The following is a 14,081-nucleotide window of genomic DNA, read 5'->3' as shown; positions in this document are numbered from 1 at the left end:
CACTGTGTATATGAGAATATATTTGTACTCTGTATATGAAAAGTTTGTTCTTTTCTAAGAACAGGCTGCAGTTTTCCAGATTTCTTATTTTTTTTCAGGATATGTAATGAGCTGAGGTCATTCACCTCTTCTAGCCTTCCTTTTAGTTATTTATATTCTCCAGGTAATAACGTATCCTGGGGGCCTCTACAACTTCAAACCCCAGTCAGATTACAAGGAACAATATGGAAGCATATAGTTTTATCAGAAGGCATATCAAACTGGAGTCTGTTCCTGCCTTGATACACTATGGTCAGTGAAGAAATAGTCACATTGTCCTGAGTTATTACTTTGCCAGTATTTATCAAGGTGACTGTTATAACTTCCTATTTTAATTTAAGCCGTAAAGTCTTATAAAAATCTAAATATGTCAGTGAACAGGTCTTATTCAGGTTTGAACAGGTTTTATTCAGATAAATTAAATGTAGAAGTGGTTTCTTTGCTAAGACTACATCCTTTTAAAACTGGTAGATGGCAGTAGAGTATCTATTTTGATATTTTCTATAGATTTACGGAGAGTTTGTTAGCTTTTTGTTCAAGAATAAAACTGTTTTTATCTGTTCCGTAGTCTTGGAAAAAAATAAAATAAAAAAACAGAACAAGTAGATATCTGACTGGCAAATCCTTTCTGCTTTGTACTGCTAGAGCTGTTAACGTATTAAGTTCAGAAATGATGTATCCTAGAATTTTTTTTTTTTCTAATTTATTGACATGGAATTTCACACTCCCTGCCCATGGCAGGGGGGTTGGAACTAGATGATCTTCAAGATCTCTTCTGACTTGAGCCATTTTATGATTCCATTCTAATATGTTTTAGGCTTTAACTCATTTGTCTTTTGCAAATTATAAAACCACATGTAAAATTTGACTTTGTTGTATATTTTTTGAGTGAATTGCTTATGAAATAAATACAAGACTTAGATATAAGCCTGTTTTTTATTATTTATTGAATTTGTGGTAGCAGTTTTTGCAGTAGCTGTGAATTACTGAAGCCAAGACTTTTTCTTCATGTCGTGCATGAGTATAGAACCGAAACAGATTTAGTGTTGTAGGAATTCTGTTTTCCTGGAATTCTATTTTTATCAAGCTTCAAAGAAGGAAATGTTAAAATCTTGACATCACCTCATTTTTATTTTTCAGTCACATTTTTATTATTTGTTTTCAACTCTGACATGACTTTCTAGTCATTTCATATGAAGCTACATGGGGATCATTCATTATCTTTATTGTTTTCCATTTTGTTCATTCTCTCTCTTAATTTCTCTAAATGTGTTTTCTTTTACTATAATGCAGTGGTCAATATTAGAACAGCCTATATCCAGAGAAACCCATAAAGTGTGAAATAGATGTAAAAGCTGAGCTGGTCAATTAGTTTTAATAACTGGGTCAATAAATATTGACATTTTAATCTTGAGTACCCCACCTTTACTAATATATGCAATTTACATTTTCCCATGCTGACAATGCAAGGAAGCATACAGTGTATGAATTTTCCACTAAGAAGGCCAAAAGTATTAGGTAATAGTTTCTGTGCACTGTCCATAGTTATTAGATACTCTGTTCACAAATAAATTACTGTATTGAATTTTTAAATATAAATTGTTTTATGATTAGTTTACCTTACTTAAAACAGGCAGTTTCTGCAAAGATTAATTTTTCTGAATAATCTTCTCACCTTTCTTTAAGCAGACCATTATTTGTGATTGCATTTATTTTTTGGTTGTATTTATTTCCATCCCTCTCATATTTTCAGTCATGGTATTGCTCTCCTGCTTTATGGTAGATTTTTTCCCCCCTTAATCATTTATTCAAAACATTTAGATTGTATTTGGACTGCACTAGAACAACATGCAAGAGCTTTTAATGCACAATATATTAAAAGAATATGTTGAGATAACAAAGGTAAGCATTGAAAGGTGTTGTAAAAGTATTGTGATTTTGAGTACCCTGTTTTATACAAATATGATTAGATTTTCAGATTGCTTAGTATTGTAAGTACACGTGTAACTGCTTGGTACCTTTACAAAATAGAGTGCAAAGGATATGAATCAACAGACCTAGATGTCTATATCTGGGTCTGGTCACTTTGTGGTCATGGAAGTATCATTTTTAAGGTATGATTAATCTTGTTGTAGAGTAGGTATCTGAAGTTGATTATAAAGTGAGCTGAGATAACTGCCTCACTTATTATAATACAGTTAGAGGAGCTGAGTTCTGCTTGAGGTTTGAAGCTAGGTTTCCAGGAAATAAAAACCTTCATTCTAATTTCTACCACATAGTCCCATCTATCTGAGGTGCTTATGTAAGGAACTTAGTCTTCCTATGCACTAGGAAGGACTTTTGAAGGACAGTTTAGCCCACTTAAGATCTCTCTGTTCATTATGTAGGGAGACAAAGGTGGTAATCTTTGTAATTTAGATGCTTTTAGTAAGTTCCTAAAGGTAGGCGGCGTGAATTTGAATTTGCACTTGTCTGCTCTAAGTTCAATTTAAATGTCTATACATAGTGACCTCTCACAACCTAAAAGTTATTTCTTATCTTTAAGTACAGATTCCTAATCACATTCCCTTTTTCAACTGAGTCAAGGTCTCACACTAGATACTCATCCAGTTTGTGCACTCATTCCTATTCTGCCACGTCATAGACCCATTTTTGTTTTTCATATGACTCCCACATGAAAGACAAAACTTACTTGTTTTGCCTTGAGATGGAAACAGTTCCTGTGGAGGGACTGCACACATACCATGTAACCTGGAAGGCTTTTGTGGTATACCTTGTAATACTAATACAGAACTAGATTTCACTCCTAGTTTTTGTCAGTTCATTCCCAATCTTAACACGTTGTTTGTACCAATCTGAGTATTTGACCCTCTTGTTTGTATAGGACCTAAACTGAAAAGAGAAAGATCCAGTTTGGATATTAGAGGAAACTTTTTTTATCATTAGAACAGTAAAGCAGTGGAACAGGTCTTCTAGAGAGATTGTGCAGTCTCTGTAGTGGGTATTTTTCAATATCAGACTGGATAAAGCAGTGAGCATCCTGGTCCGATCCCAGAGCTCACCCTGCTTCAAGCAGGAGGTTAGACTATAGACCTTTCGAAGTCCTTTCCAAACTGATTTATTCTATGACACTATAAAAACTGATTTATTCTATGACACTATAAAAACTCAATTTCTCTTTTCATTTGCATAACATTCAGAAAGAGACTGATTTGAAAGCACTGAGGAAACCTTTTCAGAGGCTTTGGTTTCATGGATGCAAAAAAGTGGCACACTAAACAATGTCCATCATATTTAGTCCCTTACCAAAAGTTTGGAGTGTTGGAGCATTTCAATGATGAGGTCAACCTGAGTAGTTTGACATCCATAAAACATTTTCCTTTACCTCTTGAAGGTGAAAGACTGTTCTAAGCTACATTTTTCAGAAATTATTCAGGCTGAAAGAGCCACCCACACAAAGTTGCAGCCCAGCCCATTATTTTTTAAAAATGACAGTCAACTGAAAACAGTAAGCTATCATGGCAACTTTAACAGTAAGTTATGGTACCATCATACCTGTTACACTTGAGAGAAGAAATAGGAAGGAATGGAAAAAAATTAGTTAGAGTTTTGTAGCTTAATTAAAAGCTTTTTTTTTTTTTTTTCAAACTTATTGTAAAAATTGGTTTGTATATTTTACAGGTAGATTTGTGTATATTTGTAGTTTATATATATATATCTTTTGTTTTATGTCTTGTAAGACATTTAACATAAGAATCAATTATAGTAAATGTTATAAAAGAATAACAGTTCAGTTTACTGTCATCTTGTAGTGCTTCATACTCCCTATCAAGGCTGATAAACAAAAAGCTGCTGTTTGCTTCAGCTAACGAAAATGAAAACAATTTATCAGAAAAAAACAAAAGCAAACATTTGCATATCTTTCAAGGATAGAAAATAAGTCCAAACTTAGCAGAAACAACTTTACGTCAAATGCCTCATTCTGGTTAACAGTTCTTCTGAAAGATTAATGATTTTTTTGTTATCAAGTTTTATAAGCTAAGCAAAAAAGAAAAAAGCAAAAAAGAAGCAAAAAAAAAGCAAAAAAGCGAAAAAAGCAAAAAAGCAAAAAAGAATTGAATTAATAAATCTTTCTCTAAAATTTCTTGCAAATAATGTTCTGTGAAAATTAACTAAAATTTTATCTAAAATAGCTAAGATACCATTTTTATATGTTGCTTAAGGGGCATTATCATTGTAGAATTTTTACTGCAGTATTATTTCTACATAAATATATATATATAATATATATAATAAATATTATATATATAATTTTATAAATATTATATAAATATAAATTTTATAAATATAAATATAAATTATTAAATATATAATATATATAATATAGATAACATATATAATATATAATATATAATTTAATATATTAAATATAAAAATAAATATATTTTATAAATATAAATTTTATAAATATTATAAATATAATAAATAATATATATATATATATATATATATATATGTATATGATCAGTTTGTGTGGAGTTACCAGGGTTGCTAACAAGAAAAGGCAGTTGAATCTGATGAGCTGGGTGCTTCTCTTCTTCCTGAGAGTTTTGCAATTATTCTTTTAATTGCTTTCTTTCTTCTTTCTTTAAGTGAATAAATATACATATAAGTAATTTGGGCTAAGTAAAAAAGAGATCCATGGGAGAATTCTCTTGGTGTTTTGATGCCTGATAAGTACTGTGTGTTTAGTAACACACGCTGTTGTTTTATTGACTTTTTAAAAAAATATTTTTTATTTAGATTTTGTGGAAAAGACGGTTTTAATGAATTATACACCTCATTAGTTTTTAAATTATAGTTGAACACAGACAATGAAAATGGTAAGAAAAGTATGGAAGGCTTTTGGATTTTTGACTTACTATGAGTGAGGCTCAAGTAAGTATTTGAATATGGGTATTGCTTGTGTTTCAAATAAATCATGATTAGTAATTAAGTATGCAGAAAAGCGTGGTCCATAGATAAATTAAGAGTATTTGCTGTTTGCATTCGTGTACATTTTTGTTTATCCTTCTTCAAGATTTGCTTTTGTATTCCCATCCCTCAGGTCATTTCACAGCTTCGGATCCTGAGCAGGTCAGTAAGTGCTGGCTGCAAATTTGACAGAGAAATATGGTCAGCTGAACTTTCCCCTGTTCTCAACCTATGGAAGAAACTGAATCAGGTAGGAAAGTAGCTTATTTGAAAAGACAACTATTTTTTCCCCCAGCAACTACATTAAAAGTAAGGTTTAAGAAATTATCTCGAATATTGAAACATAGGGAGTTAAAAGGTAAATGAAATGCATTTGAGATGGGAAGTATAATGTTACGTGTGTGTAATTATAAAGTCTACATGTGGCCTATCACTTTCTCCTTCATATGGAAGTGAACCCACATGCACAAGACATAACTAGCATCTTGTATGTGTTTACAAAAAGAACAGTAATATATTAGCTTTGAACTTAGTCTTTTCATTTCTCTGATATTCACAAAGCAATGTTTAATGATTTTAAACATTAAAGTATTTCTTCTATGATTTTGAAATATGTACATTAGCTTTAGATCGATGATTCATTGTGACCAGAGACATCATGACCTAAAAACATCTTTTACCTAAAGCATTAGAATGAGAAAAAACATTTCCCTTCCTTAAATAACTGAATACAAAAAAGTGACACAAAAAAGTTACACATTAAAATTCACAATTACATTTTGAAATTGCTCATTACATCCTTCCTTAGTACATGCTAAGTGTATGATAAATCAACTTTTTGTTAAAATAATCTCTTGCTACTAAATACCTTCGTGATGAATCTGCCGCCTCTGAAATGGGCTGTTGTTAACCAGGTCTGTCATCCTATAAGGAAAAGGAATATATTTCAATGTGACACTTTCCATTATACCTTAGTAACTACACATTTAATTCTGCAATCCTTCTGTACAAGAGCTCTGATGAAACAGTTTCATATATGTATACACAAACAATCAGAAAATTAGAGATTTTTGATTGTAGTGTTTGGAAGATTGATAAATGAGACTAGTTTTAAACTGTACAACATAAATACTCATTAACAGCATCCGTTGCTAACAATTAGTTCCTTGGTGTTACTAGCCATTAGCACTACATATTCAAAGCACTTATACTTTAAAACTTGTGTCATAAATTAGCTGTGACCATACAGTACCAGGAAGCTGAAGCCACATATTTGGTGCTGATTGCTATGGTCCTTGATGGTCTTAGTCACCCACATGGGGGTAATCGAGCCTTAGTGTTCCTTGACAAGGGAAGCTGGACTTGAACCACGTCTTGCCCATTGGCCTCAAATCTGCAATCTCCTTTTGTAAGAGTTTTCAGTCTCAGGACAGCTCTTAGCCTTTTTACCCTTGTTCCTGGACTACAGTACAGACTGCACAGTGCTGTGATGAGCTGTAGGTGGTACCTTACTTTATCACTTAGATGTTTAACTTTCTTGCTTAACTGCATCTTCTTGTCTTAAAGCAAAAGCAGTCTTGTCAGATCTTAACATTGCCCTTCCCCAGTGACTAGTAGGTAACCATCAGCTACTTGTTCATACGTCTCAGACCACTCTTCTTAACCTGTGTGCAATACTTTCATAGCCTTTACTGTTATCCCATGCTTCAACTTCACATCATATCAGGAGACCTGGTAGTGAATTCCACGTCAAACAGCAAGCTCTCTTAACAGGTTGATACCAAGCCTAGAAGGCCAGTACTGGGGCCTCACAGAGTTAACATAAGGCCTAGTTAGTGTGGCCTGTTCCTAGCAACAGCAAGTTTATTTGTGCAGGACTACAGGGTACAAAATGTTATATATTGTTTGCAATCTTACTATATTCTGAGTTCAGAAAAAAAGCTAAATATTGATTAAACCTTGTGCCTAGTGTGCAGTACCTCTATGGATGCAGGAAACCTTTGCTTTAGCTAGAGAACCATTCTGTTCACTAAAGATTAGCTTCAGCCTTACTGATTTATACAGTCTGGATGATCTCTTATCACTGACCATCCTGCCATTCTTCAGTTTTCCCATATGAGTTACCGTATAGATTGTCTAGTTCACAGAACTGAGCAGCTAGTTTCTTTCTGACGTTTGGGTTTATTGATGTTCTGTTCTTGCCACACTGCACCTGAGAACTTTTAAGAGATGCAAAATGCTCTCTGTGATCTGTGCTGTAATAAGGGTTCAGTTTAGCTACCTAAAAATGAGGCTTCCAGTACTATTTCAGAAACCATCAAATATTCATGGCCTGGCAGGTATAAAACAGAAGCTGCAGGAGACCTGTGATCTGCTGGAGTAGCATCTAGAGGCAGAGTGAGACATCTCAGATGTCACTAGATGCCTGCCTGAATCAAGCCTGTAGTGCCTATCTGTCCTTCTGTGTCATTTTAAATAGAAGAAGAAGTATCACCATATGCATCTGGAAAGGAATCTGTATTTGACCTACATTTTTACTGTTCATAATATTTTGGGGAAAAAAAAAGACTCCTGTATTATCTGGAACTTTTTTCTTTTTATAACATTTTTATGCTGTTAGCAGTTTCTCTTTTTTTTTATCATTTGTAGATCTCATTTAGAATAGGATGGCCTCTGACCTGATGAAGGATTTCTGGAGAGAACATCTGACAAAATTTCAAAAATATAAATAAATATGCTCTTCATCAAAAGTTGCTTTCATAGGCTGTTTACTTTAAGCTTTGAAAAGGCTGGACATGTATAAAAATTCTACATATATTCCATACAGATTTATATTCTAATTCTTTATTCATTGCTCAATGAAGGCATCATGGGTTTTTTTTTCAGAACTTTTAAATGAAGACCTAGAAATTAAAATAAAATAGTTGAATTGCTACTCAAGTTAACATCCACACATTACTTTATTTATGCATGAATAGGTACAGAATATGAGCTAAAATGATCTCCCAATTACAAAGAAGTAAAATCACAAATAACTTTTTATTCCTGAAACCTATAAATTTATTTTTTTTATTCTCAATTCTGGAAGCATATCATTTATGTGTAGCTGCAGACTATTATCCTTTTTCTTTTATCTCTTGGATACAGATAATATTAAAGTAGAAGCAGATGGGATAGATGCTGAAAAGACCTTCTATTCCATTTACAAAAAGCAAATGTTAGTCTTCTACCTGTCAAATGTAATTATTACCAGCGGTAGTTGGGAATAATGATTAACTATCTGTTTCAAACTGTTTGAAACACAGGAAGTGTCCAGTATAGATCTGAATTGATTCTAGCTAATGTATTTATAAATTCAAAGCTGTTTTTAAAATCAGCCACTTTTTATTCCAAAGGGCAAAAGAGCCACAGAAGCTTGTTAAAATTAATATGTAGACAAAGATTAAGTATGTTTTAAACATTTTTATTCCAGAGCTGAGAATATAAATCAAGGATTAATTCAAAAAGGATTTTCTTACAAATGCCTTGAAAATAGTTATGCAGCACTTAAGTGCTGATGATTCTGAAGCATAACAAAAATGTCCCCATCACATAGGTTTGACCTATAGAATTTATACTGAAATAATTTATCATAGTCTTCAAGTGTGGACATATGTTTGTCTGTCCACTCTTAATACCGTATAGTGATCACTTCTGTATTTTGTGACACAATGGCCAAGTTTAGGTGGTACCATGAACAGCAGTTGACTGCATATTTCTCTAACCTGAACATCAGTGCTTCATCCTATAAAAATTGACATAGAATATATAAGAAAGACATATTGAAAGAATGCCTGTGACAGAATGATAGAATTTATGCAGTCAGTGAATTTGAGAAATCAATCATAAAACACGCATTATACCTGATACTGGCTAATGCAGTGGTTTTACACTGATGGCTAGCTAAGCTCCACCATGCTGCTTTCTCACTCCCCCTCCTGAACAGTCCAGGGGAAGAAAATATGACTGAAAAATAAACCCTCATGGGTTGAGATAAGGACAGGGAAATCACTCAGCAAGTGCTGTCATGGACAAAACAGACTCAATGTAAGGGAGATTAGTGTAATTTATTGCTTACTGCTAACAGACTATAGCAGCGAGAACTAAAAGCAAACTAAAAATATCTTCCCCCCCGTTCACCCACCTTCTTCCACCTGCTTCCCCTGAGAAGCATAGGGGAACGGGGAATGGGGGCTGCGGTCAGTCCATGACGCTTCGTCTCCACCGCTCCTTCATGGTCACTCTCTGCCCCTGCTCCCCGTGGGGTCCCTCCCACGGGATGCCGTCCTTCCCAAACTGGGCCTGTGGGGACTGCCCACAGCCTGCAGCTCTTCAAGAACTGCTCCCACATGGCTCCGTACCACGGGGTCCATCCCCCAGGAGCAAACTGCTCCAGCACGGGTCCCCCACGGGCAGCAGCTCCCCCCAGGATTACAACCCTGCTTCAGGAAAGTAGACTTTGGCCAGTTCAGTGATCTACTTGGAAGAATCCCATGGGACACTGTTCTGGAGAGTAGTCCTGCAAAGCTGATTGCTTTTCAAGGTTCACCTCCTCCAAGCTCAGTGGTCAATCTCAACAAGCAGAAAATCAAGCAGTGGCAGCAGGAGGCTTCCATGGATGAGCAAGGAATTCTTGGCAAAACTCAAGCATTAATAAAAGTGTAGAAGAGGTGGAAGCAGGGTGTGGTGGTACAATTGGCATGAGAGGAATAGCTGACATAGAGATGCTGTCTGAACATGCAGGGATGAGGCTAGGGAAACCAAAGCATATCCTGAGTTGAATCTGTTGAGGGATATAAAGAGCTGTACTAGGTATGGCTTAACTTTAAGTTAACTTTACAGCCTGTAACTTAGCAGCAGTTATGGTGCTGTCAACCCACCACAAGACCAACAAGAAAAGTTTTACAGGTATATTAGCAATAAAATGAAGATTAGGGAAAGTATCGGCCCACTACTTGAGTGGGAATGAGGGTCTGGCCACAAAGGACAAGGAAAAGGCTGAAGTACTGTGTGTCTTCTTTGCCTCTGTTTACTGGTAAGTTCAGCCTTCAGCAATCCCAGGTGCCCAAAAGTGACGGGAAAGTACAGAGCAAGGAGGCCTTACCCTTTGTGGAGGAGGGTTGGGTTAGAGAATGTTCAGACCAACTGCATTTAAACAAGTCCACAGACCCTGATGAGATGCACCCGTGAGTGCTGAGGGAGCTGGCTGCCTCCACTGTGAGACCACTCTTGGTTTTCTTTGAAAGATCAGGCTGATTATCTGAGGTTTCTGAAGACTGAAAGAAAGCAAATTTTACTCCTGTGAAGGAATGGGCAGAAAGGAGAATCTGGAGAACAATAGGCCAGTTAGTCTTACCTTGATCCTAGGAAGGTGTTTGAGCAAATAACCCTGGAAACCATTTCCAAGGGTTTCCTGGGGCCATGAAGGTGATTAAGGATCTGTGATAGGAGGAGCAGATGAGAACCTGGACTGTTCAGCCTTGGGGATGAAAAGGTTTAGGGAGATCTTATCAGTTTGTGTATCTGCTATTGGGAGGGAGCAAAGAGGACAGAGCCAGACTCTTCTGAGTGATGCCCACTGACAGCAAGAGGCAATAGGAACAAACTGAAATGGAGGAAGTGCCATTTAAACAAGACAAAACTTTCGTACTGTGAGGATGATCAAACACTGGAACAAGCTTCCCAGAGAGGCTGTGGAGTCTCCATTCTTGGAGATACTCAAAACCTGACTGGACATGGTTTTGGGCAGCCTGCTGTAGCTGACCCTGCTTTGAGCAGGGGGTTGGACTAGATAATCTCCAGAGGTTTCTTCAACCTCAAATATTTTGTGATTCTGTGAATAGCAATCCTTCCTGCTCAGTTTTCAGAGCTATCTCACACAAACTGAGCAAAAATGGCAAATATGCTTTGAAAATTTTAGATATTTTGGAATAGGAAATCATTTTTATATATTAATACAGCAATGAGATCTTAAATGCTTTAACTTTTTCAAAAATATTTCTGGAAATTTGAAAGGCTGTTTTTCCTGTTAGTGCCATGCATTTCACAAAGACCTGTTAAATGTAGCTGCCAATTATTCAGACAGTCTGCAACTGCTGAGATGGGGAGTTTATTATTTTTAGTCCATCCATAGCAACAGAATCATTGAAGTTGCCTCTCTTTCATAATGGTTTATTAATCTATCCAGGATGAAGACTCTGGAATTAATTTTTCATTGATTTTTACTTCAAATTAAATAGATTCTTCTAATTGTGTTCAAATCAATACATTGATGTGTTCAAAGTTACACAAGTTAACTTTCCCTTTCTGTTTAGCTGTTTGGGACTAATGCAGAATCTCTTGACATTTTCATTTATGTTAGCTTCATTTGAAAATACACTTTTTTATTCTTGCTTTTGGAGAATACCCTGGTAATAAATACAGTCCTAAAACTGCTTCTGCGGTGCCTTTCAGCATGATTTAATAACAGTTTAACACTAATCAAATTAATTATATTTTCATGAACCTGCCATTAAGTTAAAAACAAACAAACAAACAAAAACAAACAAGAAAAACCCACAAAATACTCAGATGCTCAGTATAAGCTTGCATTCAAGATTATTTACTTAAGAAAATGAAGGCATCACTAAATAACTTGTCAAACAGTTGTTACACAAAATTTAAAACAAATCTTCCTTGATGTTGAAGGATCATAGAATCATAGAATGGTTTGGGTTGGAAGACACCTTACAGATCATCCAGTTCCAATCCCCCTGCCATGGACAGGACATGTCCCAGAGATCAAGTTGCCCGAAACCCCATCCAGCCTGGCCTTGAACACCTCCAGGGATGGGGCATCCACAGCTTCTCTGGGCAACCTGTGCCAGGGCCTCACCATCCTCCAAGTGAAGAACTTCCTCCTAACATCTAATCTAAATCTCCCCTCTTTTAGTTTAAAAACATTCACCCTTGTCCTATCATTACCTGACTGACCAAAAAGTCACTCTCCATCCTTATTATAAGCCCCCTTTAAGTACTGAAAAGCTGTAGTGAGTTCTCCCCGGAGCCTTCTCTTTTCCAGGCTGAACATCCCTCATTGGGTTCATATGGGCCCACTTTTCTAGTTTGTTCAGGCCCTTTTGGATGCCTTGTGTTGTATCAACTGCACCACTCAGTGCAGACTGCTTGGTGTCATCTGCAAACTTGCTGAGGGTGCCCTCGATCCCATTGTCTATGTCACTGATAAAGACATTGAACAGTACTGGTCCCAAAACTGGTAGGGCGATGCCCCACTACAGCCTGTTGGCCAGCCCACGGCCATCAGAGTAGTTCAACCACCCTGTGTTCTGGTGTCTGTTCTCTTCCCACACAGCCTTCTGCCATGACAGTGTAGACCAGGCCCCGTATAAGCACTTAATTGTCACGTAACTGGATGTGCATCACTGTCCAACATAATGCAGGCATCATATTTTAGTTTTCAGGGAAGCACAAACATTCTGGGCTGCAACTGGGGCTGTGTAAGTGTTCCGTCATGTCCAAATGGCTGTCTGTCACGACCAGAGAGAGACAGGAGAAAGGGCTGTAATTTGTTTGCAAGGTGGATGCATTTTCTGCCTTGTTTCAGGGAAATTTTTTTGTGCCTTCATGAAAGTTAAAAGGCCCACTCATGCTAAAAATTTTGAAACTGCTTCAAAATGATATTTGCTGAGTAGAAGATCATAAGCAGTCATGATTGCCAAAATCATCATCTGTTCTGCCTTATCATTTGTTGTGTTTGTAAATTGAAGGTTGATCAATTATTTTCATAAAGTTGCATAATGCTGCAAGACAATTGCAAAAGAAGTTTGCAAGATCAACGGCTTGCTGCTGTTTTACCTAAAAGATTAGAACCTCAGCTTTAACAAAAAAAAAAATTTTCACCAAAGAAAATCAGTAAAATGGGAATATAGGGTCATTTTCTTTTGGTATTTTCAGCAAAGGAAGGAAGAGGCAGAATAGGTGTATCAAAAGACCAGTGGCATATTCGAAAAACAAACAACAACAAAACTGAATTTTAGAATCAAACACAGAACTAATCAAATGCAGAAAATATATTTTCATTATATTTGTTGCATTTCTGAGGGGCAGTTTTCAGAACATACTGGAGTTTGAAACAACTGAGTTTATGAAGGTAATGAAGAAAAGCTTAGAGCAGCTTAGGTGAGACTGTATGAAAACTAAAATTGTACAGACATAGTAACTAGTACAGAAGTCAAAAAGGGAAAATGATCAAAGTCTCAAAATGCATCTAATTTAATATTGGTAACATAATACAGTTTTTAATGTTAAAGATTAGAACCTATCTTCAAGTTTCTTATGATTAGGAAGAACAGTCTACTTCAGAAGTTCTTCATCTTAATTTTCAGGCAGGTCATGAGAATATTTTTAAAGCTGATGTGAGTTATATACATAATGGATTTTAAGGGAATGTAATAGAATATTAAATGTGTAAGCTGATATTGGTATTCATGTTTAATTTTGCTATAAAAATGACAGATTGGTTGTTTTAACAAATTCCCAGGAGAAATCATTAAAAAGAGTTATGAAATGAATATGCAGTTCATAGGAGACTTATGTGAAGGGCAGTGTTGAGGAACTTATAGGACTCCTCCTTTAGTAAGCTTTTCATGAATGAAGACAGTGTATGTGAAAGACTGAGCAAAGCATGCAAGTTGCAATGTCTTTTTTTCTGTCTTTTTTATGCAATTAAATACTCCAACAAGAAGTGATCAAGTAGATTGTGCCACAGAACCAAGAAGCAATTGATATCAAATATGATCTGGATCCCAGATGAGTTAATTACATTTTTATATACTCAAACTGTGGTCTCAGAAAATACTGAAGTGAAATTGGTACTGTGATTTCAGGATGCATACAAAGATAAAATTCAAAACATGACTTTTATAAATACGGTGTATGTATTTTACACTTTGAACAGTAAGTAAGTTTGTTGTATACCTTTTTCATAGTGCAGGAAGGAAGACTTTATTTTTCACTTTTCTGTCAGTCAC

At 35.7% G+C, this 14,081-nt stretch overlaps 1 protein-coding gene across 3 annotated transcripts in view; it reads left to right on the top strand.

Annotated features, from left to right (window-relative positions):
• Positions 1–14,081, top strand: part of DYNC2H1 (dynein cytoplasmic 2 heavy chain 1) — a 165,997-nt gene that overhangs the window by 111,451 nt on the left and 40,465 nt on the right. For all 3 annotated transcript variants that reach the window (XR_005816072.1, XM_040544151.1, XM_040544150.1), the window contains exon 83: positions 5,147–5,263. Coding sequence is in view for 2 of the 3 variants with exons in the window: in XM_040544151.1 (XP_040400085.1) it covers positions 5,147–5,263 (117 nt within the window). In the remaining variant the exon portion in view is untranslated. The remainder of the gene's footprint in view (positions 1–5,146; positions 5,264–14,081) is intronic.

The sequence above is a fragment of the Cygnus olor genome, chromosome 1 (assembly GCF_009769625.2).
Source record: "Cygnus olor isolate bCygOlo1 chromosome 1, bCygOlo1.pri.v2, whole genome shotgun sequence".
In the NCBI taxonomy this organism is placed as follows: domain Eukaryota; kingdom Metazoa; phylum Chordata; class Aves; order Anseriformes; family Anatidae; genus Cygnus; species Cygnus olor.
The sequence above is the reverse complement of the archived record's forward strand: the minus strand, read 5'-3'. Positions and strand labels throughout refer to the sequence as shown.